The 27,552-nt window shown below is 30.7% G+C and overlaps 1 protein-coding gene across 1 annotated transcript in view; it reads left to right on the plus strand.

Moving 5' to 3' along the window:
• The window catches only part of LOC107440038 (putative sodium-dependent multivitamin transporter), a 69,865-nt gene that overhangs the window by 28,469 nt on the left and 13,844 nt on the right, over positions 1–27,552 (plus strand). The window contains exons 5-10 of the mRNA XM_071182997.2: positions 1,012–1,152; positions 3,074–3,212; positions 12,320–12,521; positions 13,829–13,980; positions 15,682–15,890; positions 19,889–19,986. Coding sequence (XP_071039098.1) covers positions 1,012–1,152; positions 3,074–3,212; positions 12,320–12,521; positions 13,829–13,980; positions 15,682–15,890; positions 19,889–19,986 — 941 coding nt within the window. The remainder of the gene's footprint in view (positions 1–1,011; positions 1,153–3,073; positions 3,213–12,319; positions 12,522–13,828; positions 13,981–15,681; positions 15,891–19,888; positions 19,987–27,552) is intronic.

Below are 27,552 nucleotides of genomic sequence, written 5' to 3' on the forward strand. Positions count from 1 at the left end.
AGAGACATATCTTTAAAACCTTGTAAACTCACCGTCTAAATGGAAAAACAGGTGATTACTGGGTCTGAGGATAGAATTTATGATAGTTTTCGTGATTTCCCAAGGAATAACTAATTTTTAGTTCGATGAGCCGATATGTAGCGTTTAATGAATGATTTATCTAACAAAAAAGGGAATAATCCAATTGCCCATGAAAAAAATACAATTACTTTTTTTAAACTAGTAATTGTTTAAAACCTGGTGAGTTTAAATTAACCTATAAATGAATATTTCTTTTCATTTATATTAAATTTTGAAATTGTATTATTGGACTGATATCGGGAATTAAATACCTGGTATTATTACTCGATTAAAAAACTTCATTCCCTTCAAAAATTTACAGAATGGAAGAATCAGACGACATGTTTCTATCGCGCAAAAATAGAATGAACAAATGAATCAGCATGCATGCGAATGAAACAAGTTTCCAAGGCATCAAGGTGAACTGATGTGACTAGGGTAATTATAATTTTGGCATTGTTGAATTTGAACTCATGCCCAAGATTCCAACAATGTGCAACAATTGACGATTTCTCGTATTCTTGATTAGGGATATATCCATAGAGTTCCTTTAGTCTAAATTTAATAGCACGTCTAGTCCTCTAACTTGCTGCACTGACAAAAGTTGCACTGACAAGGAATGTGGCTCCAGCGATTATCATAAATCTTTAAATAAATCTTTAAGGGTTAACAAATCTAAAACAACTTTAAGATCCAAACGGGAGAGAATATTAGAAATTTTATAGCAGACGGTAAAGTTCTCTGTTAGGAAAGAAGAAGTGAATTTAGCTTGAGCTGAATCAACAATAGAAGGGTTAGCAGCAAGCGAGAGGGGAAATTTAAACTCGGAGTTTTAAGAGGAGCTTATTGGATATGAAATGCAGAATTAAGATGAAGGATGTTAGTTATAGAAAAATGGCGAATTAAACATGATATTTTTCTCCTTTAGATAAATTTTTAAACTGTTTTCAGTTTCAGATTGGATTTTATGACGAGGTACACATTCTGGAACTGCTTGTTTAGGGGATTTGTACACGGATTAGGAAGTTACGGTACAGGACAAATGGAAGTACAAAGAATGCTGAGTTTGAAGACAAGTGACAAAGCCTCGAGGTATAAACTTTATTCAATTCGTAGAATACAAATTAATAACTTTTAATTCCAGGATGCACTGAAATTTATTTTTCAATTTGATAATAATTTGAAATTAAACATTAATTTTTAAAGTCAATTTTTTTTATTTCTAATGAAAGCAGTATTTGCCAAATATGCTTAGTAAATCATCTCTTTACCTTCAAAAAAAGATGTATTTAAAAAACTAATTATTATTTTTTACCGAAACAAAACGTTCTCAGTACATTTAAATCTTCGTAACAAGTAAAAATTAATATATTTTAAGCAACTAGTCCACATTTAAGTTGAGGTTCAAAACATCATTGAGAATAAACATTACTCGATGTAATTGTTTTTTCTTAAATTAGACGGAATTCAGTCATATTATTATATCATCTATAGTAATGTTTAATTTGTATATTTTATAGACAGTTTAATTTGATCATTACCATGAAAGGATGTATATTTCTCTGAAGAAAAAAAAAACAATAAGTAAATGTTATTAATTAGTTGAGTCTTACAAAGTTTAAAGAAAAGGGAAAACTTCAAACATAAATTTAAGAAATTTTTTCATGCATTAACCAAATGATCCACAGATTATTCTTTGGTTTAAATTTTAGTTCAAAAGTTTTAAAAAAAAGCACCCTGTATTACCAGAACATTATTGTTTAATTTGCGCTAGTTTAAACTTAATATTAGAAAAGAATGTTTCTACACCAAGAGACGTAAACAATAAGACAAAAATAATCTAGGTGTTCAGTAAGCAAAAAAAAAAGCGAATTACCCAGAAATAACTTTTGATCTCATAATCGGATCTTCACGTTCTTGGACTCAATCTTGATGGCTCGAGAGGGTAACTTCAAATGCTAATTGATAAGTGCGGACGATATTTTAAGTTACAAAACCAGATTGAAAAACGTACTTTCTCTGAATAAACATACCTTTTTTTTCCCGAAGGATTTCTGAGCTCCAAAATACAGGGGTCCAAAAGTTTGAACCCTTTAATGTTAATATTACTTTTTGCGTATTTTGCTATATCTCGAGATTTTTCTTAAGCGAATTGAAAAATTATTGGACACAGTTATAAAATTCGTTTATACAAGGTTATATGGTAGTTTCCAAGCAAAAAATAACGTTTAATAAATATTTATTATTATTTTGTTGAATGATGGTCGAAAAAATTTCGATTTGTAAGGTATGCCTTTTTGGCATCATTTTAAATATATAATTTTGAATGGCAAAATACAATGCAAAATTTAAACAAAATAGGTTGAATAGTTTCTGAGAAATTGAATTTCAAAAAGGTCAGATGATTAAAATTTGATATCTCAGGAACTGTTCATCCGATTTTTCTCAAATGTTATATTTTGCCTTTTAAAATTATGCTCCTTAAAATGATACAAAAATTGAATGCCTTAAAATTAAAAAAATTTTCGACCATTACTAAATAAAATAATAAAAAATAATAAATATTTACTAAAAGTTATTTTTTGCATGGAATTATCTTAGTATAAACGAATTTTATAATTGTACCCAAGAATTTTTCATTTCGCTTAAAAATTTTTCGAGGTATAACGAAGTACGGTTAAAGTAAAATTACCTTTAAGGGATTTTATTTTTGAAGCGCACTCCTGACCTAACTATTGAGACCATATTTCCCAGATCGTGGCTATTCCCTATATTTCTGGGGTCAGAAATCGGAATTCCTCGAAAAAAAGGTAGTATGTTTATTCAGAGAAAGTATGTTTCTGTGTCTGATTTCGTATCTTAAACTATCGTCTGCATTTATTAATTAGCATATTTGAGGCAACCCTTCCCCCAAGCCATTCAGATGAAGTCTTAGAACGTGAAGATCAAAAGTTATTGAAGGTTGTTCATTTTCAAATAATAACTACCATTGATTTCTTTTTTGTATTGACAGAGCTCTACAGATTAGTATTTTACCGATACTCCTTCTTCACGTGATGTGCAACTCAGCTGGTCTCATATTGTATTCTCTATTTCATTTTTGTGATCCCATACTAAACACGAATCAAACAAAGCTTACAAAATATGATCAAGTAATGATATTATTTATTACTACGTATTTTATCAGCATTTTTTTTTGTTACTTTCTAAAAGTTTGAAATTTCAGTGAAAAATTAAATCTATTCAAATTTTATGATGATCAATAATTGCAAATATTTCTGGGTTTTAGTTTTCACGATCCTGATCGAAATGATCCAAAAACTCATTTTTAAAAAAAATTTGGCTGAAAATAGTTATAATGCGTAATAAAATTATGTGCAATAAAAGCATTTAGTATTAAAAGTATCTAACTTAATTATAATACTAGTGCTTAAGAATTTGTTGTGTACAATTTTTGTACCTATTTTTATCTAAGAATCTTCACAACAAATTTCAAAAAGTTCAAAAGTACGGTGAAAAATTAAATGTATTTAAATTTTTTGATGTCGAAAATTTGCAAATATTTTTAAGCCTTTCTGTTTTTCTTTATATGATCCTGATCAAAAATATTTAGAAACTGCCTTCCTATTTGATTTGACTAAAATTAGCTATAATTCATAATATAATTAAATGTACATATATATATATATATGGGTCATTCTCAAAAAAACAGTCATTTTCATGTCCCCAGTATATTTTATGCTTGTTTTACAGCTTACGAAGAAAAGAAATTCAGGGAAAGTGTCCTTCAGAATGCAAGCTAACAAAAGAATAAAAATAAAATTATCAATTTTTATTTTTTATTTATTTTAGGTAATTAAAATATACCAATTTGTCATTCCCTCACTTGTCCCCACTGCTGATTTAAAAAAGGAAAAAAATTGTTTCTGAAATAAATTTTTTTTTTTTACGAATTCGTGTTTTTTATTTCAGAATACTGAAATATAGAATTCAGAAAATCAATTTTAAATTTAATTTCTGATAAAAATATTAACACAGCACTATTTTAAACTTTGTCCCCAGTGTTTCGCGTCATTCCCTCACAACAATGTTCTTATCACCTGCAATCTTCTTAGAATAAAAATATTTTAATAAAAACTTCAGAAGTTAACAACTGGCATCATAGAACAAAATTGCAGTATGTTTCCATCTTCAACTTAAAAAAGCTTTGCTGTGGAATAAATTTGAATGAATCAAACCAGGTAAAATTTTTAACATTCGTCATTCCCTCATGTCATTTTTTAGAGTAAAATAAAATACAACTTCATCGAGAAAGTGGATAATTATATGTTGCTTTCTTGTATGAATATAATTGTATGCGATTGACTTCAGAAATTAATTAGGCCTAACTGTTATTTTTAAATTTTATTGAATTCGTCATTCCCTCACTAGTGTATAAAGTGAGGGAATGACGCTGAAGTGAGGGAATGATTCAAGATGAGTATATTATCAAATTTTTTTTTGTTCAATCGTGCCAGCCAATTTTATTTCCCAAACCTGTAAAAACTATTAAATATATAAGACTAAATTATAATAAATATTAGATATACTTAGTATGTTATAATTTTCAAACTTTAGGTAGATGTAACTTAGATAAAAACATGTATTAAAAAAAAATATCATTCCCTCACTATTAGTGTCATTCCCTCACTTTTTAAATAGTGAAAATAATTAATTTACTTATTAATTAATTTGAAAAATAAATTAAAAATTAATAAATTAATTTATTAAAGTAATTAATTTATTTATTTAATTAATTTATTTATTTAATTAATTTATTTATTAAATTAATTAATTATTAATTATTATAAATTAATTAATTATGAATTAATTATTTAAAAAATTAATTAATTTAAATATTAAGCATAATTTGCAGGATATATACTTTCTTTATAATGCCATTGCATATTTCTATTAATATAAAAAGTTTCAGAGCTTTTTATTCACTTTACTTTTTTGGGATTTTATGAACTGAAAAATGATAGTTTTCGTGAGAATGACCCATATATATATATATATATATATATATATATATATATATATATATATATATATATATATATATATATATATATATATATATATATATATATATATATATGTATATATATATATATATATATATATATATATATATATATATATATATATATATATATATATATATATATATATATATATATATATATATATATATATATATATATATATATATATATGTATATATATATATATATATATATATATATATATATATATATATATATATATATATATATATATACAAAAATAATAAATACTTTTGTATTAATAAAAGAATTAAAACTCTTTCGTTTTCATAAAATGTCTTTGTTAAAGAATAAGCGTAGAGAGATTCTATTTTGGGAATTCAAGGCTGAAAACATACCATTGAAATATAAATAGATTTATATTTCAAAGGAAGAGTTATTTTTAGAATCGTTCCCTTTTTCACTTCCATATAAGGAAGCAGAAATGATTTTCCTTAATGCGTAAGGTTACAAGGAATGTACGAAGTGTGCCTTTTTGCTGTTGTTAATTTACGTCGCACTAGAGCTGCGCAATGGGCTATTGGCGACGGTCTGGGAAACATCCCGGAGGATGATCCGAAGACATGCCATCACAATTTTGATCCTCTGCGGAGAGGATGGCACCCCCGCTTCGGTAGCCCGACGACCTGCGCGAGAAGTCGAGTACTTTACGGTAGCACAGTTTAACGAGGACCAATACCGCACACCCTCGGTCCCTACGCAGACTGATCCAAGTGGTCACCCACCCGCACACTGACCGTAGCCAGTGATGCTTGACTTCGGTGATCTGCTGGGAACCGTGTCTTAACGATCGGTTAACTGCGGGTGCACTGCGGGACGTGTGCCTCTTTACCTCAAATCTGTGTTGGTATAAAACGTAAGAACGCATAGTTTTGCGTGTTCTTTTCATCATGATGTGATCCTGATAAGCTGTTTCGGAATTGTCCGGAGTCTTGTCCCCGCCCCCTCCTTTGCAGGAGTGGGGACGTGAACTGTTATCAATGCCAGCCTACCTTTAAATAAACCTGTTTAGAACGTATGATGACATAAGACTGCAATTATTTCAAGCTAAATACAACACTGATAACAGGGTTGTAGCCCTGTTATTACAAGTCGGCAGCATAGTTGCTTGCTGAGGAAACCTTTGGAGGAAACTTAAGATTTTCCATCTCTGGAACTAAGCGTAACGGAGGCTGACTGCTTCGTGGAAATTTTCCCAATTCCATCACCCCCGGAGGAGAAAAAAATCGGCAGTGAAAAAAAAACGTTGAAGGAAGGAAGGGCAATTTTCCAGCCGTACTACTTGTACCTCGTCGCGCCTGAAATGCTGATGTATATGGAAGGAAGGACGATTTTCTCTCGCCGTTTTCAGAAGAAACGTTGGCTGGAGATTGTTCCCTGAAACCAGTAAAAGTATCCCATCCGATGACCCTACAATTCCATAGTGCCTCTATGTTGAAAGAAACATCATCCATGGTAGTGATTCGACACCGAGTGATCCTACAACTCTTACTACTCAAGTTGTAAAAACAAAAGTGATGAATGTGCGCGATTCAACGAAAAATAGATGAAGGTCAAAAGAAAAGTGTGACAAATGGAAAGGATTGACTGTAGATATTTTTTTTTCTCTCTCATATTTTTCTTTCTCAATGTTATGATTAAATATTTTGGTAATATTAGATATGAGTAGTAATCTAAATATTTTACAGTGAACTCTCACTTATGCACCGGTGTAAGGGGCCAAGAGAAAAAAGCGCATAAGTGAAAGAGGCGCATAAGTGAAAAATTTCAAAATTCTAAAACGCAACGTAAATTGCAGTGACAATATGAATAAATATGTTTCTAAAGATTTAATGTTAATATTTATACTGTTTTGGTATTTACTATAATTATACAAAGAAAAAATTTAACATACCTTAAGACACTTTATTTTCTTACAAAATAATCTGAATGCATGTTTGTATTTGTTTTTGCCGACGTTATTCAAAAACAGTTTTTTCCAGTTCATATCAATGGGATAAGGGGGAGTTTCAGAAGCAAAATTAAATTGTAAATAGTCAGGAATAATGTCTGAAGCTTTCAATACTGCTGTGTGATTTGGAGGAACTTTATCATCTCGTCAGTATCATCCACCACGTTCTCATCATTCACAAGTTTTAGTTAGATATAAATGAACAGTTCTTCACAAAAAATTTGAGTTTTATGGGAGGGGGTGAAACATTACATGATAAATTTCTAAGAAAAGTACTTGACGTCATAATATGCTGCACAATAAGTTGTTTAAGTATTTCCCTCACTAAACAGATCACCTCCTTTTATGTACTCATAATGTCGTTCTGACTGCAAGTAAGTGATCGCGGTCTCTTTCATCCTTCGTATTCCAGGTGTCTTATTTTTCTAGAAAACAGCATGGGAGTAAAACTAACCTCTGGACAAGAGGAATGGTCATTTTCAAAAAGATGAATGGGCTTTCATTGTTGTTGGTGTAACAGATAAGACACCCTATTCAAAATTTTAGAAAGAATGTCTTTCCAGAAACAGCAAAAATGAAAAGGTCGCAGGGGAAAGAAAATTCAATAGGATCTAACAACATATATTTCTTTTTATCTGTAACAAGGATTGCTCATTTGCTTCATTTTTAATTTAAAATAATTTTTTTAAAAGAAAAAATATTTAAAGGATTAAAAAATTAAAATGCTAGCCTAAAATTTCGGCGCATAATTGAAAAATTTATTTTTAGAGCGACGCATAAACGAAGGATGTTAATCATTATTTTCCTACCTAATGTACTGGGACCTATAAAAATCGTCGTATAAATGAAAAAGGTGCATAAAAGAGGTGGTGCATAAGTGAGAGATCACTGTATTTTGAATAATGGAATAGAGTATTATTAAAAGTTAGATTGTATTTCTTGTATTTATATATATTTTTTATATAATATTATGATATAGTATTGTATTTATCGTGCATCTAAAATGTTTTTTTCTTCTCTTCAACGAAATTGATGAAGGTCGGCGTTGGAGAGTAGGTTGTTCATATTTTATTGAAGTTAAATTTGAGCCTTGCTCTAAACTTTTTATTATGAATAATTCAATAGTATGTTATTATGATTAGATTGCATTTCTAGTGTTTATATTGTTTTTTTTTAAATTATGATATAATATTGTTCTTTCGTGCATTTTAAAATGTTTTAGAAAAAAAAATGTGGTTCAAACGTCAATTAAACTAGTGACGGCAAACTAAATTAAGTTTTTAAACTTTTGTTTCCAAATGATTTTTTTAGATCTAACCACATAAAAAATTAAATTTTTCAGAACTTTCTTTTGAATCTAACGATGAAGAGTTTTCAAACAAACTTAAAGAAATTTGTAATTCTTTTACTTTTTCGGACTTGGTCAAAAATAAATATTCCTATTTAATAAATGTGAAAATTTATGTTACCCAAACAAAAGGACAATTAACACTTAACAAAATTTGTGAGTCTCCCTTATTACGATAGGCGAAATTTTCAACTCAGCAAAGTCTTATAATTGATACTGATTTACCATATGCTTTAGTAGGGTTGTAGACTTGCAAAGATTTTCGTTTGTTTATTGATTGTGTCGGGCCAGTTGTTACTCAATTTGGTAAGAGATTGATCATCTCTGCTAATTCTAAAAGTGACAACTTATCTTTGCACATTAAACAGCAGAACTCTCAAAATGTTAAGGTTAAAAATGGGGAAAAAGATGTTTCAAAAAAAGTAAACATCGAAAAAAGAAAAGAATGATGTTTCAAAAAAGTAAGCATCGAAAAAATGAATGGTAAGGATGTTTCAGTAAAAGTAAACAAAAAAAAAAACAAAAAAAAAATAGAAAGAAAGAATGTCCAAAAAGTTCAAATGTTTCGAAGATAGATCTAGTTAATGGATGCGTTCATTATCAGGTTAATATCGACGAAAAAATATGTAAAGGGTAACAATAACAAACACAAAAAATAAAAGGAAAAATAAGAAAAAGAAAGAATGACCAAGAAACTGATTACCAAAACAAAAATGAAAAGAAATTTAAGTAAACAAAATTTTGAAAAAGTACATGTTTCAAAGAAAAATATCACAACCCACAAATGTTGAAATTAAATTCTGAATAAATAACACATGTTGTCCAGTTCATTTGCATAAAAATTTTGTATATTTTTGTGTGAAAAATTTTTTTGAAAATTTTAGTTGAATAGTTATATTTCATCAAGTAAATAACCTTTTAACCACACAGATTCTTAAATTCTGATTAATTGACACTTGTTGTCCAGTTCATTTGCATAAAAATTTTGTATATTTTTGTTTGAAAAATTTTTGAAAATTTTAGTTGATTAGTTATATAAATGTTTAATTTTTCTTTCTGTTTAGTTACTAAATAGATAAATTGCATAATCATGTTTTTCATATTTTTGTCATTGTAAATAATATTTTTTCTTCTCATAATTGAAAAAATGTTGTTTGCAGTAGGGAAAAAGGAACAGTCGTACCAACCTAAAAATTTTAAATTTAAAGTATTCAAAATATTTTTTGGCTTACCAAAAAATTTTTTTTGGGGGGATGTAATACAAAAATAATAAATACTTTTGTATTAATAAAAGAATTACAACTCCTTCGTTTTCATAAAATGTCTTTGTTAAAAAATAAGCGTAGAGAGATTCTATTTTGGGAATTCAAGGCTGAAAACATACCATTGAAATATAAATAAATTTATATTTCAAAGGAAGAGTTATTTTTAGAATCGTTCCCTTTTTCACTTCCATATAAGGAATCAGAAATGATTTTCCTTAATGCGTAAGGTTACAAGGAATGTACGAAGTGTGCCTTTTTACCTCAAATCTGTGTTGGTATAAAACGTAAGAACGCATCGTTTTGCGTGTCCTTTTCATCATGATGTGATCCTGATAAGCTGTTTCGGAATTGTCCGGAGTCTTGTCCACGCCCCCTCCTTTGCAGGAGTGGGGACGTGAACTGTCATCAATACCAGCCTACCTTTAAATAAACCTGTTTAGAACGTATGATGACTTAAGACTGCAATTATTTCAAGCTAAATACAACACTGATAACAGGGTTGTAGCCCAGTTATTGCATATATATATATATATATATATATATATATATATATATATATATATATATATATATATATATATATATATATATATATATATATATAAATAAAAATATGGGCGAGTCTCGGGAATCATTAACCTATATGTCTTCAAACTTTTTTTATAAATATATAACATAATAAGCGAAAATTAATTCTAATAAAATTACAGGAATAACTATGAATTACTAACTTTAAGATACGTGCAGTTTTGATTGCGAGTAAATTGCTTTTGGCTTTCATTTCTTACTTCAATCCTACATTTGACAACTTTTCATGAGTGTCGCTTAGAGTGTTTAACATACTTTTTACTTTTTTTTCAGTACGTATTCTGTTTAAAAAAAACTTAAAATCACTAAAAACATAATTTAGTAGCTCAGCTGTACTATCATATTTTCTTGAATGATATTTTTCGTGAATATTGACGTTTGCAAACACTTCAAGTTTGTCGCCAAATTTTGGCACGTCAAACCGTAACCAGCGAAAATTGAAAAAAAGGTATACAATCCAATTCTGCAAGTTTTATGTTAGTGATATTCCAAAAGCTTATTTAAAGTAAAACAAACTTGTATCATTTTTATAGATAAATATTTTTGTTTGCAGTAATTATAAATTAATTGAATTTATCACAAACTGTCATTCGGTGAGGTAACAGTGACGATGTCAAGACCGTAACCAGACGCAAAACTAAAAAGTAAATGTTAAAATCAATCAAAATGTTGATCACACGTTTGTCATTGCCTAATTTATTTTCTGTGTTGTGTGCATCGCATTGCGTTGCATCTGAGAAAAGTTTCGATCTATTCCCTAGGTTGTCCAGACCGTAACCCTGTCAAACCGTAACCTCAGGATTAATTAATTGAATTTAACATATCAAAGATTAGTTTTTTCCCTATGTTTTACTAATTGAAGATATTTTTGAGCAGAAAATAATTAAAGTAAGCCTTTTTATACATTTTATAATAATTTAACTTAATATTAAAATTTTTCAATTCATTTATGATACTCCTAATTATTGATGAAAAATAAAGGGTAAATATGGTAAATTCAAAAATTTTAATTTTTTGTTTATACTTATAAGGGCATCAAAATTTTCGATGCTCGCGATTATTTTCTCATATTTTATGCATTGTCAAACAATTCTGGAGGTGAAAAAATAGTGTGTCTATTATTTTTTATTATTATCAAAAGTTAAAGGTTCTAGAGATCTGCCCATATATATGCAATACAATAAGAGCTAGACATTCAACGTCAAGAGTATCTTATTTAATTTTAGCGTTGGTGCTTACACTGCTGGAATTTTCATTCTAAAATTACGGTAAAATAGCCGGCAAAAGTCTGTCCAACGAATTAATCTTTACGGTTTTGAAACCGTTGGAACTGGTATGATCGAAAAACCGTAAAAGTAAAATCTTACTTGAAATAGGAGTTAGGTTATGCTAGGCTATTCGTTTGGTGATGAAAAATTGCTGAAAGTTGTGGTTGAGTTGCGTTATGTCTAATGAACCTAGGAATGTGGGCTAATTTTTTTTTCTTGTGATGCCATCTATTGTGAGAATTAGGAAATACTAACCTTTATTGTGTTTATCAGCTTGAGCATAGAGGATGCTTCCATCTATGCGTGAATGATAGAGTTTTCTAATAATGTATAGTCACCAATTGGGAGGGCAGGCAATGAAAATTCTTCATTTGTTGAAAGAGTGGAACCCTATGTCATTGAATGGAAAAATCAGCCCTCTTAGCTTCCCCAAGAACCCAGCCGCAAGGAACTAAATGGTTTAATATTTGTGGGACGTGGATTAAATTCTGGTTGTTTAACCGTATTAGGTGAAAACATTTAACACACGATTTTCTTACAGTTAATAATTTGAATAACATTTTTTATGGTTATTAGACTGTTTTGGTTAAGCATGGTAAAATAATAATTATTAAATAAAATAAGAATTTATTAATAAAATAAAATAATAGTTTATTTATTATTTAACTACTTTTTCTAAGAAATTTTTTACAGTGTAGGAATCTACTGTGTTCAATTTTGTGTATTTGCAGATGGTGCCCTACTACATTGTGAATCGATTCAGTTCTTATCCTGGTCTCACTGGTCTGTGCATCTCTGGAATATTCAGTGGGTCTCTCAGTACTGTTTCCTCCGCCTTGAACTCGCTATCCACTGTCACTGTAGTAGACTATATCCAACCACTTTTTCCAGGAATGACTGAATCTAAAAATGTTTTTCTGGCAAAACTTTTGTGTAAGCATAACTCACCATCAGTTAGCAATCGTAATTAATTATTTTCGGTGAAAAAAAATGTTTTAATAATAATTGCAGACGCTATGTTAAGATAGAGGATCTGACAGATTTGCCATGAACTGCAAATATCTCTTCGAAATTTGAAGAGAGAATAAGGTGCTGAAGAAGGTGAGCATCAGAATTCAATTTTATAGTCCAAAATTTGGGGCTATTTATAATTTAACGTGAGGGTGGGATTCAAAACCTTAACTTGTGCTCTCGAGTTAATTCGAGCGCGCTAAACAGGCCAAACTGTTTATACTCGAGATAATTCGAGCGGCGTTGTATTTTATGCTGCTATAATTTTTCACACTCGAACATAATCGAGAATTGAAAATAACAATGTGAAGGCTAAGAAGAAAAAAATCTTTTTATTGATATTTATCATTTACGTAGGATTGTAAGCTATAACACTTATTTATTCAAGAATAAAATATAGCCTTTTTCCATGGAACAAAAGCGCAGTATATCAAAATTATCCACCAAAAGAAAAGACAATGTTCTAAAGTGTGCTTTTTTACATTGAAAAAAAAATGCTTTTTATGGCTGCTTTTTTTTCCAAAAAATCGGGTTAATTACTGATTAAAAAATAACTTTACCTTCCACCAGTACAGAGGTTGGACAGTGGACCACTCAATAATCATTTCAGTATACGTTTCACTTCTTTCTTTAAAAAAAAAAAAAAAAAAAAAAAAAAAAAAAGGAAATAAAACTTAGAGTACATTTTAAAGGTTGATATAGTTAGGTTAAGTGCAAGTTAAGATTTAATTTTGTTGGTTCAAGTTCAAATAAATTGGGGGGGGGGAATACATTAGAAATAAATCATACTGTCAACTTTAAATTATCTAAAGTTTAGCAAAATAGGGTCGCAAGTAAAAACATTTGGAACATTGTTCTCATTTTGAGTATTTAAATCATTTAAGCAGATTGAATGTCGATTTTTATATTAATTTGTGATACACATTTTCATACGTTTCGATATTGTTTTATAATTAAGAAAAATAGGTTTCAAACTAATGAATTATCTCCGTTCTGAAATTGCGTTTGAATTGGAAAATATTTCCTGGGATGTTATTCGTTATTCTGCCTGAAAGAATCTTCTGTGTGACCAAACGTTGAACTAAAACATCTGGAAGCATCTCAGCACTAAACTTTTTCTAATAGTTTTAGTCATTTAGCTACACTAGTAAATCATAAAATTATATTAAAAACAGTATATTTTGTATAATGGTTAAAATTCTTTGGCTAATGCATCTATTTCATTGTAGGTTTTCTGTACGGCATAGTAGGTATCGGAATCACATATATATTTCTCAATGTTCAGAGTCTAAAACAGTTTGTTACCTCCATAACGGTGTTTGAAGGTTCGATACTTGCTGTTTTCTTGATTGGTATTCTTACTCGAAAAGCTGATGACAATGTGAGTACTTTTCTAGAATATTAGTCATTAAAAACTATCGATTTACTCTTTCATACATTGAAATAAGAAGCATGGTAAAAATGACCAGAATATTGTGAAACGTGTTTCTGGCACTTCTGTAAAAAATTCTGAATCAATCTGCGGTAAAAAAGTATCGGCACTCATAATGCCGGTACATTTCACCGCAAATTCCATTTTCACCGGGACATGTTAAGAAACAAAAAATCTGATTTTCACAGTAATAATTACCGTAAAATCACTGAATCATCTCTAATTAAATAAATATTACTGTAAAATTTAAGGTATAATATTTTAGGGTAATAAGGAATTTTACGGATGTAGCATTCAAAGTACCCATACTTTATACAGTAATATTATCCAGAATATTTTTTCAGTGTATGGGGACACCAAGAAGCACGATAATTTTGACTGAAGCGCTTTGGCAAAATTGAAAATAAAATAGGATTTTATTGCCATGTTGATTGGTAATAAAATAGTAAATGTAGTAAAATTTGGTAATTTTATGATGATGCTTTAAAGAACAATTTATTCGGTTAAGTTTAATTTTTAGTTTTATATTTTTATGAAATGTGTGGTAATAAGAACTATAATTTTGAAAACCTGATTTTCCTATAAATCGAACGGAAAAATTACTTAATGAATAGTTATAAAATTAATTTAAAAAATAAAAAAATTTTTAACCAAAAATGTCATTATTATCCAAATGTCGCAATTTTACCGGAACTTTCTTTTCCGTGTACTCTTCTATTTGTCAATTTTTTTTTACCATTCTGCTCCATTTCTATATTTAAAAGTTTGACATCATTCTAGTTATCATTATTAGTTAGCTATATATAGCTAACTAATAATAACTACTTTTTTCTCCTATCTCAACTAATTTTATAGAAATATACTCGAATAGTAATGAATTTTCAGGCCAATAAATGAACTAATATTTTGTTTAGTTAAAATGAAGATAGAATTATCGACTTAGTGACAAAAGCTTATAACGTTTAAAAAAATCATTAGTTGGGCAATTTTTTATTTTCCACGAAAGATTATTCCACTTTCAAAAGCTAGGCCAATTTCAATGCCTTTCTGCTTGGTTAGTTTCTCCATACAGAATATCAAATAATTTTCTAATTGTTAAGAAAAGATTTTTTTTTTTTTTTTTGCGTTCTGTCTGTCAGACTTCGTAAACGTATATATTTCACATGGATTTTCTTTCCGAATGTATGAATACACTTTCTTAAAATAATTTTTGGTTTGGTACTTTTAGTACTTAAAAACTATTTATTTAATACTTAACTCATTTCTTATTCCCTAATTCTCAACTAGCAAAAGAAGAATAAACATTTTTTTTAAATATGGAATTAACTGCACAAACTTACAGAATTAGTAAAAAAATATCAAACTCAAAATTAGAGTGTCAAAAATAGGAAATATTCTGAAAAGAATTAACGTAAAATTAATTCCAACATAAAGTCAAGAGAAGCATAAGGTAAGACGTTTTTTTTTTTAATTTTTTAAATTTTTTTTTTTTTTTATAAATGCATCAAAAAATAATTTTTGCTTTCTTCCACATGTTTGTTGTAACGTTAAAGCAAAGTAATATCCAATTAAAAGCATCAGTTAGATTGTTGTATAGTTTAAATAATCATCGGATGCTTATAATACTTTGAAACTAATAACTCATTTCAGTGCATAATCTTTGGAACAGTTTTGAGTGTTCCCATCATTGCTTGGCTGTCATTTGGAGCCTTATTCAGTGGTTACAAAGAACCTCCTTTAGCTCTGAATAATCATTTATCAGCCATTAATTCATCAAGTCAAATGCCTAATTTCACAACAAGATGTATTGATGAAAGTACAAATATCCAGACAACCATCCTTTTACCTACATATAAAAGGTACGACATTTCTCTTCATATATATTTTAAGCAATCTGTTCTGTAAGTGCGCAAAGTTAACCACGCGAATTACTTTCGATCTAATATTAGCGTTTTCACATGCTAAAATGGAACCTTATTAATAGTGCAGAATAGGCATTAGTGCAAACAATATGCTAAGTTATGAAATCAGATCTGATAATTTAAAATCCCTTAAAAATGCAAGTGATATAGGGAAAACTACATAATAAATTACAAAATCTAAATAAAAATGCACTTTTAGAGTTTTTGATTTTCTAAATCTGAGGACTTTTTATTTTATATTATAACCGGCGTTGAAAAGTCGACCCAATTTTTTTGGTTTATGACTACTAATGTTCAACTCCGTAGAATTGTAATTTTAAACCCAATCCAGAAGACAAGGAAACTGCTGGATCAAGTATTGGAAAAATTTGCCTTCATGGACGACTTTTTGATGGATATTACCCGCATTTGCGATACGTGGAGAGGAAGACTACGTGAACCTCTACCGTTAGCCTGACGGCAAGGGGACTCTAACCCATGATCCGTCTGCCACTGAGGATATGTCGGTGCAAGTTGGATGAAGAATTAGTATCGACCAGCCATCGGTGGGATTTGAACCCGATTCACCTCATTGGAAGGTGAACTCTCTATCACCTGATCCATCACAGCTCAAATCTGAGTACTTTTTATTTTTATTTTACAGCCGTCGTTGTACAGCAAACCCAGTTTTTGGGCTTACTACTACTAATGTTCAACTCCGTAACTTTGTAATTTTGAATCAATTTAAAAGACAAGAAAACTCCAGGATTCCCCCCCCCCAGAGGTATTGATTTATTATTGGAACATGGAGGACTTTGAGACTCGACAGATTTAACGTGCATCAGTCACCATTTACTTCAAGGGAAATCGAACCCACGAACTCTTGGACGGACATGAGCCCGGTGCCCTACCTACCTATCCCGGCCAAATCTGAGGACTTGATATAATTTGGAAATTATTCCAATTGTTGACGAGACAAGAAAACGGTCGGTAGTTTGGGCACCAAAAAGCGAATATTTCACTTTGCACATATCATTATATCTCTCTGTTATTATTTACGCAAATCACAATATTAAGCTCCTGATTAAAAATTTGTTTGTGTTAAAAATATGCAGCATTAGATTTAAAAATTGATAAAATGTTTTCAGATTTTAAGTTATGCAAATTTTTATGCCTCAATGTTTTACCATGCAATTTTAAATAAAAAAATTCAAAGTTGGTAGAAATCAGTAGCGAATTTATATTTGAGCAAGTAAAAATCAAAAAAATTATCCAAATCTGACAAATTCAAATTGAGGAACTCGGAATTATAAACATCAATACCAGTTTGATTGCCCAAGTAAATTGAAGGGTGGTAAAAGCAGGTTACTAGAAACACTGTAAAATTTCTTTTAGCAATTAAACTAGTTTTAATGAATTTATGTCCTTTTTTTACTATTTTTTTAATAATGATCTGCGAGATTTGGATAACTTTAATACCATGTAAATATTTCTGACAACCTTTTTGACCAAGAATAAAAAAATATGGTGGAAACGGTAACTAGAGTGAAAGAGTTTAAAAAAGTTTTACATATTGCTTAAGAAAAAATATTTTAGCATTTATATCTATATATATATAAATCTCTTGTCACAGTTTTAGTGGTTAAACTCCTCCTAAACTGCTCGACCGATTTTGATGAAATTTCATATGTATATTCAGTAGGTCAGAGAATAGGTTTATAACTATTTTTTTTTCTTCATTTTTTGGACAGATTTAACGTATATTTTGAATATATCTTTATTTAATCATATTCCAATCCAAACTAGACATAGAAACATGATAAATCAAAAACAATATTCACGCACGTTGCAACAAGTCATATTAAACTCTAATACTTATGCTCGCCTTTAAAAGAAGAACATCAAATGTACATCAAATATATGTGAATAAAGGCAGTGATATGTCAGTGTTTCGAGTTGAAAATGCCAATGTGATTGCTCTTCCAGTGAATAACAACGATTAAGTAACGCTGTACCAAATTGGCCGGTACATCACCTCCAATGAAGCTACTATGGCTCTATGGCCACAGTGTTGAAACACTGTAAAATTATCATCTGGGATGAATGCACTATGGCACACAAACATTCGCTTGAGGCGTTGAACAGGACATTGAAAGATATTATAAACAATGACAAATTATTTGGCGGCAGTTCAGGTGATTTCAGACAAACACTTCCCGTCATTCCGCGTTCAACGTACGCTGATGAGATCAATGCTTGCCTGAAATCCTCTCCACTTTGGAGTAATGTTGAAAATGTTCAACTAAAAGTAAATATGCGCGTCCAAATGCTTCAAGATCCATCTACTGAAATATTCTCAAAATAATTGTTAAATATCGGTGATGAAAAAGTTACTAAGGATGAGACTGGATGCATAAAATTACCGAACGATTTCTGCACAATCATTGATTTACAAGATGCTCTCATTAACCTAATATTTCCCGATGTACACACACACCGATGTTCACTGGCAGAAAGGGCGATTTTAGCAGCAAAAAAATTTGGACGTCAACGAATTGAATCTGAAGATACAACAGTTATTGCCAGGTAACTTGGTGACATATAAATCCGTTGATACAGTTTGCGATCCTATTGAAGCTGCAAATTTTCTAACAGAGTTTTTAAACTCATTGGATTTACCAGGCATACCACCGTATAAATTAGTACTCAAATTTGGATCTCCAATTATTTTGCTTCTTAACTTGAACCCACCACGGCTGTGCAACGGCACGCGATTAGTCGTTAAAGAATTAATGAATAACGTTATCGAAGTCATTATTTTAAATGACAAATTCCGATGTGAAAGTATATTACTTCACCCCGGATATATATATATATATATATATATATATATATATATATATATATATATATATATATATATATATATATATATATATATATATATATATATATATTCTTAAAAAATTAAAATGAAATTTATTTAAATCTAAAAATATATACTTGAACAAACAATCTTAATTATTTATTTTTATTAATGTTAAATAATAATTCCTAAATAACTTCAGATATTTTCCACCTATATAAGAAAACCTATTTACAATTCTAAATAAAAGTCTAATTCCGAAACTAGATGTCTATTTTTTATATTTACTTAGTGTAAAAAGTATTTAACACTGAAGATATATATAAAGGTATACACTAAAGATATAACACTTATTCGCTTAAGCCTAGTATACTTTAATTTCAAATAAAAAATAAGCATTTTAATATGTGATAAGCATACTCACTTGTTGTATAGTATCTTCCATCGTTAAAAAGGCTTTAAAAAATACTTAAAAGGGGCATTTAAAAAGCAAATTAAGAAATTACTTTCCGGCCATAAAAAAACTTGGTCTTTTTATTTCCACTTAAAACTAAATTTTGTTTTCTTAAAATAGCAATTTTTGAAAGTGCATCACACAGTTTTGCCAAACAAATTAAGAGATTAAAAATTGAGTAATTAAAAATAGAATTGATTGAGTGATTTGAAATAGAAATAATCAAGCAGATCCCCACATATTATGAGTGTTATGATTTCAGAAAACTCAATATGTGGGGGTTTTTTTCTAAGCGGAAGTATGTCAGTTTAAATAATCGCGTTTTTTGATGCTAGTGCGAATATTTTTAAAATAACTCCTAGGGAACAATGTTTTTTATTACATTCTGACCAACACAACAACGCGTGATACATTTCACTTGAAAACAAATTCTTAGAGTGACTTGAAAATTATTAGTTCACTCTTTTAAAAACTTTGTTCTTTGTAATAATATTTTGATCGATAACAATGTTAACATTTTATGAAACACGAAATCCATATTATTTACATACTAAATAATTTTATTGCAAACTTTTGGTGGTCTAAATCTATTTTGTTCTGGATCTAGCTTTGGAGTAATTTCATTTTATTTTTTAGTGATATCTTTGTTCTTTACAAAATATCTTTTCAATGGCTTCCTGTGTTAAGTTTCTTCTGTACATCTTTCATGATATTCCTAATGATCATCATTACAGGTTAGTAATTTCTTTTATTCTTTTCTAAATAATTTTCTTATTTAAGTTAAAAACTTTCCAAATATTCCCGTATTTTCCCTTCAAAATAAGGAAAAAAATATATTTGAGTACTCTTTTTAAACATACGAAAATAATATTTTCATGATAAAAAATAGTATATCAATTAGTTCCTGTTGGCGGAGATCCTAATTTTGTGTTAACTTCTCAATTATTTTACAAGTAATCGAATAACTTCTCTAAGAGTAATTATACTAATAAGTCTTTTTGTTTCATTCAGTAACCTATACTCTCGGTAGACCCATCTTATGTAATATTCCGTCACTACGCTGTGAAAAATTCCAAATCAAATTATCGTATAAAGTGCCGGCACTTCAGGGACATCATCGGTAAAATCCATCTTTACCATAAAATATTATATCTCAATTTTCACAGTAATATTATTCAATTAAAGTTATCTTATAATTATAACAGTGAGAAGTACGGTAAATCAGATTTTTCGTTCCGTTATGAAAAAATAGATTTTACAGTGAATAGTAGCGACACCCTGAGTGCCGGTACATTTTACCGTAATTTCAACTGGAATTTTTCACAGTGTATTTTGCTTAGTTCGCCTTAATACTGTTTATAAACTTGTAAAATGAAGATGCAGCAAACAAATGCTTGTTTTATTGGTTAATAAATAATAAATTGGCTGGTTTAATAAATAAATAAAAAATGTAAATTGATAGAAAAGAATTTAAGAAAGATAAGCAAAAATAAGTTGGTCTTGTTTATTAGTATGCGCTAGTTCCAAACATTTTTGTTGTAACCTTTTATTATCAACTCTTTATATATATTAAAGATGCAGAAAAAATATATTTGAAAACTACAGAGAATGTATGATACTACGATAATGATATAAATATTTCATAATTAATTTCACAAGCATTCAAACTTTTATTTTCTTTAAAAATCGTAGCAGACCATCAAGGAATCAATCAGTTTTAACTATTCGTGAACGCAACGACCTATAGGTGGCGTTGTTATTTGAGACGAATGACTGCTAGCAGAACAACAGGATCATCTTCAGTGTAGCATGCTAACGTTGCATCTTTATTGTCGATTGTTAAATTAAAAAAAAATTTTTTTTTTTTGATATTCATTCTTCTGCGAAACAAAATCGAATATTTTCTTCTTTTTTTTAGAGAAGTAGCATTCCGAACACATCGGAAAATATTTGTAAATAAACAGGAAAAAAATATGTATCTTATCTTCATATTAGAGTTGAAACCTAATGCCTGTGAAATCGCTCTACTAAATTTAATGATCAAATATGAAAGATCTATTTAAACTTTATATTCCATACTTTTCTGAATCATAGTATTTCACTCATTAAAATATGCAAAAAGTATACACAGACGCACTATGTTATGTCATTTAATTTTGCAAAAAATAAAGTTTTTAGACAAAAATTCTTATAACAAAATTAAGCGTTTTAATAAAAAAAAAATCATCATTTATAAGCTAAAAAGCGTAAAATAACGAATGCTTACCGTTAAAAAAACAATCGTAAAAATTCCTCACATTAAAATAAAAAATGTTCATATTGTTTTTTGTTTTTGTTTTTTTAAAAGTTCTTAATCAGACGTAGAAAGTCATTCTGTAGAGAGAGCTATCATCGAATTAGAATAAAAAAATTTACAGTTATATTTTTATTATGAAATTCATAACACTTTTAAACTTCATAACGCTTTTTAACTCCGGAGAATTCCAAAATGAAATGTTCTTTGCTTGATAATTTTTTTCTTGTGTAATATATACATAGATTATCCCTTCATTATTTTAATATGACAAACCACACAATAAAATTTTATAATTGTGAGATCTCGATATGAATTTCAATATGCAACTGAATAGCTGAATTCTTGTTGAAATTAATCATCCAAAATTTTAAAAAATTTTACCAAGAAAGTGATAAAAATCTATTAATAATCAGGACAAATGATGCTATTTCATCAAATCATTTGGATTACTCTTTATTGTTATTTTCCGAATTATATAGATACAGAAATACATACTATTCTATAAAGAAAAAAATATTCTATAACTATTACAGTACTGTACGTTCTGAAAGCACATTTATTTATTAGAATGAAGTAAGCAATGAGGATTCAAACAACTTCAATTCATTTTATAATTGATTGAAGATAAAAAAAAAAAAAAAAAATATGTATTTTACCTTAATACTCACATCTTTAGCAACATGCGATCATGAAATTGGAAGTTAGCGGTTGCAAGTTCGTCGATAACGGAAAAGAAAAAATTATTGAGAAATTGTTAAAATTGTTAAATTGTTAAAGATTTAAAACTAAGAAAAACACCTAATTTTCCCTAATGGGTAAAATTAACTTGTGCTTAGGTAAACTGTTCATACTATAGAAAGTTCCCAATCAAATAACAGTGTAAAGTACCGGTACCATAGATATAGAGTTGAAAATACAATATCATCCGTAAAATTAATTTTACCATAAAATCTATTTTTAACGTAAAATTTTATACCGTATATTTTACAGTAATAATTATTTAATTTAGACGTAGAGGATGGGCAGCTCCAAAGAGCAGGACACATCGATCAGAGGTATATTGTACGAAACCCTAAATCATGATAAATAAAAAATCCTTACAGCTGAAATGAAGTTCAGCAAGCACTTGACAGGAGCGTCTTACAGTTCCCAGGCCTTAATGCAATATTGCGCTAAATGCTCAAATCTTTGAGCAGAAGAGACCTCACAATCACAAAGTATTAAGCCTCCTCTTCAAGATGAGAACCTCGACAAAGAGAATTAGATTCAATGCCCATTATGTTTAGGCATCTCCTGAGGGTGCAGTGTCCAGTGAGAAGACCTATGATCTTCCTCAAACTGTTCTTGTTTAGCTTAAGGAGCTCTTTTTGACATACACTAGGACAGTTACGATTTTTATCTTTAGCTTGTCTCTGATCATCCGAGTTGCGCCAATGCTCATGGGCAATTTTGCGATGGAGCTTGAATATAGATGCCCTGAATGATGTGGGAGAGATTCCCAAGGCTGGTTCAGGGCCCTAGAAAATCGAGAGCCATCCCGTGCAGCTTCATCAGATAGCTCAATTCCAAGAATACCATATGTCCAGTTTCCCAATGTTGGTCTACCTTGTTATGCGTAGAGAGGTCACAAAAGTCGGAAAAGCACTCCTACACTACTGAAGAGGGGAATTTGCACCTTCATAGTGATAGGAGAGCAGTCTGACTGTCGGAGCAAATGGGGATAGTCATTTTTCGATATACCCTGTCTAAGCATATCTTGAAACGCAAGATGACGGCATAGACTTCAGCCAAAACAGTGGCATAACTACCTAAGGGAAAGTGAAGTATGGTGCCATCATTGGAACAATGAATTCCTGCCCCTGAGTTAAGACGAGGCCTTGAACCATCAGTGTATCATGTAAGACATTTGCCTTTAAGCCACAGAGGAGAATTAAGCCATTCATCTTTAGTAGAAAAATGGATCGTGAAGGGCTTGTGAAAAGCATATCTTAGTGACATATAATCACTACGCATAATAACAGATGGAATATCCGACACTCACGAAGCAAGGTGATCCCATGACAAGTGTTTAACACAAGACGCTTAATACCAGTTTGAGCTTCAGCTTCAATGTGTAGATTCAACGAAAAAAGCCTAAGTAAGCTCTCCAGAACAACTGTGGGAGTGTTTCTGAGACATCCTGACAAAGCTAGGCAGACCATTATTTGTAGTCTGTTAAGACTAGACTTGACGGAGCTCATCCTAGTCTTTGACCACCAGATAATTGTACCATATGTGATAATAGGAATGATATTAATTGAGTACATCCAGTAAACTATCTTGGGTGATAATCCCCAGGTTTTAACAGTAGCATTTCTGCAAAACCAGAAAATCTTCCTGGCCCAGCGGATACAATATTCCAGATGATGACCCCAGTTTAGTTTAGAGTCATAACAAACCCCGAGAAACTTGACTTTATCAGTGAGTTCCGACCTATAATCTGGGTTATACACATCACCTAGATTAAGATGCCTTTTTCTGGTGAAGGTCCCAAGACTTATCTCTGAAGGGTTAACAGATAAACCAGAATCAGATCACCATCTAGCCACTTCTAGAAGTGCACCTTTTATGATTTCGGAAACTGTTTTGCCATGCTTGACTCTGACAATAATAATAGTCACCATAATCAGCATATCCAACACAAGGAATGTCAAGATTAGTAAACCAGGCCAACAAAGAGTCCATAATCACACACCATAGGATAGGCTCCCTGAGGTCAGCCTGAGGTAGTATGAACTCTCATGCTTGTGCCCAGTAAAGAGGAACAAACATGCCTGGAGGACAGCAAATTAGCTATCCACCTGGTGATGACCGAATCGATACTGCTTTGATTTTAGTCTCAACAGAGACGTTTTCAAAAGCACCTTTAATGTCAATACCGCCAGAGCAATCTCTTTATCTGAGTTCTAGTTCATTTACGTCGCACTAGAGCTGTACAATGGGCTATTGTCTGGGAAACATCCCTGAGGATGAAGACATGCCATCACAATTTTGATCCTCTGCAGAGGGTGTGGCACCCCCACTTCGGTAGTCCTTTACGGTAGAACAGTTTAACGAGGATCAATACCGCACACACTCGGTCTCTACGCAGTCTGATTCAAGTGGTCACCCACCCCCACACTGATAGCAGTCAATGATGCTTGATTTCGGTGATCTGTTGGGAACCATGTCTTAACGATCAGTCCACTGCGGGACTCTCCTTATCTGAGAGTGCTTTCTCAAGCATGACGGAGAGATCATATAGAGCAGAATCAATTGACTTGCCAGGTTGATAAGCGTGCTGTGAGGAGGACAGTGGTTTTCTATAAGTACAGAGTCTCTAAAATATCTGTCAATAAGCTTTTCAATGGCTTTAAATGATTTAGTTTCAAATTTATTTTCCTTACCTGGTTTTGGGAGGAGGAAAATTACACTGGTACAATGCGGTATATACCCTAAGGCTATACAGGCTCAAAAGATCCTACATAGAATAGGGGGAAGTATGTCAATCCCCGTAATAAGCATTATAGGCAATCCTCCAGAAGAGGCCTGGTACCTTAGAATTAAAATAATTCCCTAACCCATAAATGACCCCCCTGTTTACTGATCTAGCTAGCCACAGCCCAGGTGGGCGTAAAACAAACAACGAGAAAAGAAAAATTTATTGAAGAACAAAAGTATTTACAATTTTTACATAGACGTATTTAAAACATATACGTAAACAATTTTGTAATAATGTAATATAGTGAAAAGTTTGGTTTGATAGTGCAAAACATTTTTTTTTTCTTTTTACAATTTCCTTGATTTTCTTTTACAATGAGTGAATAGAAAAGAAACACATTTAGAAACAAGGCCACTTGTAGTTTAAGTTAGTTGTTGATAATTTATAGAAAAAGAAAATGTTTTTTTTTTTTTTTTTTTTTTTTTTTTAAGAATTTTATGAGGTGATCATTCTCTGCTAGAAAGTTCATGACACCATGAAGTTTTTTGTTTAAGATTTTATTGGTAATGAATGAAATTCTCCATTCTTTGATGAAATTCGAGTAGGGTTTTGACGCGTGCCAAGAAATGGTAAGGGGGCATTCTAGAAGATAGTGGTCGGGGTCTCCTGTTTTACCACATGTGCAGTTATCTGTTTTTGTTATTTTTAGGTAGTAGAAGTATTTTGGAAATGGTCCATGACCTGTCAGGAACCATATTTCCTGTTTCGTTAAATTTTTTTTCTTTAGGGAATGAATGTCTTTATAAAGGTTGAATAATCTTCTTCCAGTATTTGACATGTTCCAATATTTTTGTCATTTTTTGTTGATTATTTTAGTTAGTTCTGATTTTAGGAATGTCTTTGGAAATGGATGAGGATAAATTGTTTCTTTCGAGTTTGCCGCTTCTTTTACAAGTTTGTCCGCCAATTCGTTACCTCTGTAATCATCATGAGCTTTAATCCATTTAATTTTCGTGTTTGAAGTATGGAGGAGTGTACAAATGTTCTTTATTGTGAGATTTCTGTTATTGGGTTTTAGGATCGATTGGAGAGCGGTTTTGCTGTCTGACCAAATTTTTGTTTTTTGTGTTTGCAGATTAGAAGCGTTAATGAATTTTAGACATTCATAGATAGCTAAAAGTTCAGCCTGGAAGATGGAGTTGTTGTCGTCAAGTTTGAATTTTTTTTTCCGTTAAGTTACTGGCAAAGGCAAAGCCTGTTCCTGAGGGTTGCTTAGAACCATCTGTGAAAAAATTGTTGTGTCGAATCAAGTTCTTTGAAGTGATGTCATATGTTTCTTAGGTTATTACTTTGTGGTTTATTGTGTTGGTTGGATGGAACTGTAGTCCATAGAAATACGATTCGTATTGGCTGACTCGGAAGTGTGAATCTAAAAAGGATGAATCTGTGTTTAGTTGTATGATATTTATTTTTTTTGCTATTGCTTGAATTTCGAGGTGTAAAGGAGGAAGATGTGTAATTAAAAGAAGGGCAGAAGTTGGCGTTGAGTGATATGCTCTAGATATGGATAAGAGAAATTTCCTTTGTATTGTCGTGAGAATTCTTTCCAATCGAGGTGAGATGCTTTGGGCCCAAAGATTCGCTCCATGGGGATTGTTGGAATCACTATTGTTTTATAGAGATGTTTCTTAGATTCGTTATTTATTCCCCAATTAGTTGAAGCTATTTTTCTAAGTGCGTTTTGGAGTTTGGCTGATTTTTCTTTAAGTATTTTCGAGTGGGAGCCCCAGTTTAGTCCTCTGTCTATGTTGACTCCTAAATATTTGAAGATGTTTGAACCCTTTATAGATTGATTGAATATTTTTAAAATGGGCCTTCCTTCTTTTTGAAAAGTTAAAGTAGGTAAACGAGGATTTGCTGAGGGAGAGTTTAAGAAATCTTGATGAAAGCCATTGTTCTATTTTGGATAGGATATCGTTACTTTTTGTTTCGAGTTCTTTTCTCGTTTTACCGCCTGTGATTATGATAAGATCGTCGGCAAACGCTATTAAGTTGTCGGTGAAGGGAGAGTTTTTAAGAAGATCATTAAAGAATAAGTTCCATTGTAGCGGACCAGTACAAGAACCTTGCGGACAACCTTTGTAGACGTCTATTGTAACGAAGCCTTCTGGGGTCAGGGACCCTATTAGCAGCTTCACGGAATCTGATTCCGATCGAAATGAAACTCTCGTGACGTCATAAATCCGTGAATGTCAGTTAAGTCGTATTACGAGCTCTTGATTCAGCTCGGAACTAAATTCCGATGCGAAATTATTACGAATCCCATTCCGGCAGGTTTAAGAGTAAGCAAAATCTAGATTCCGATAAGAGTTTGCTTATTTCAGTGAACAAAATGGCGCTGTTTTCCGTCATACAGCCAGCTATTGCTGAAGAGAGTGATCGAAACACTATTAAGAGAAAGATCTATCGGCTTAAAAGATTTTGGGTATTCCAATATCCCGACAACAAAGTTTAGAAATTAATTTAGATTGGAAATTAGTTTTT

This window comes from Parasteatoda tepidariorum, chromosome 7, assembly GCF_982258835.1.
Source record: "Parasteatoda tepidariorum strain Cologne lab strain chromosome 7, Ptep-v5.0, whole genome shotgun sequence".
In the NCBI taxonomy this organism is placed as follows: domain Eukaryota; kingdom Metazoa; phylum Arthropoda; class Arachnida; order Araneae; family Theridiidae; genus Parasteatoda; species Parasteatoda tepidariorum.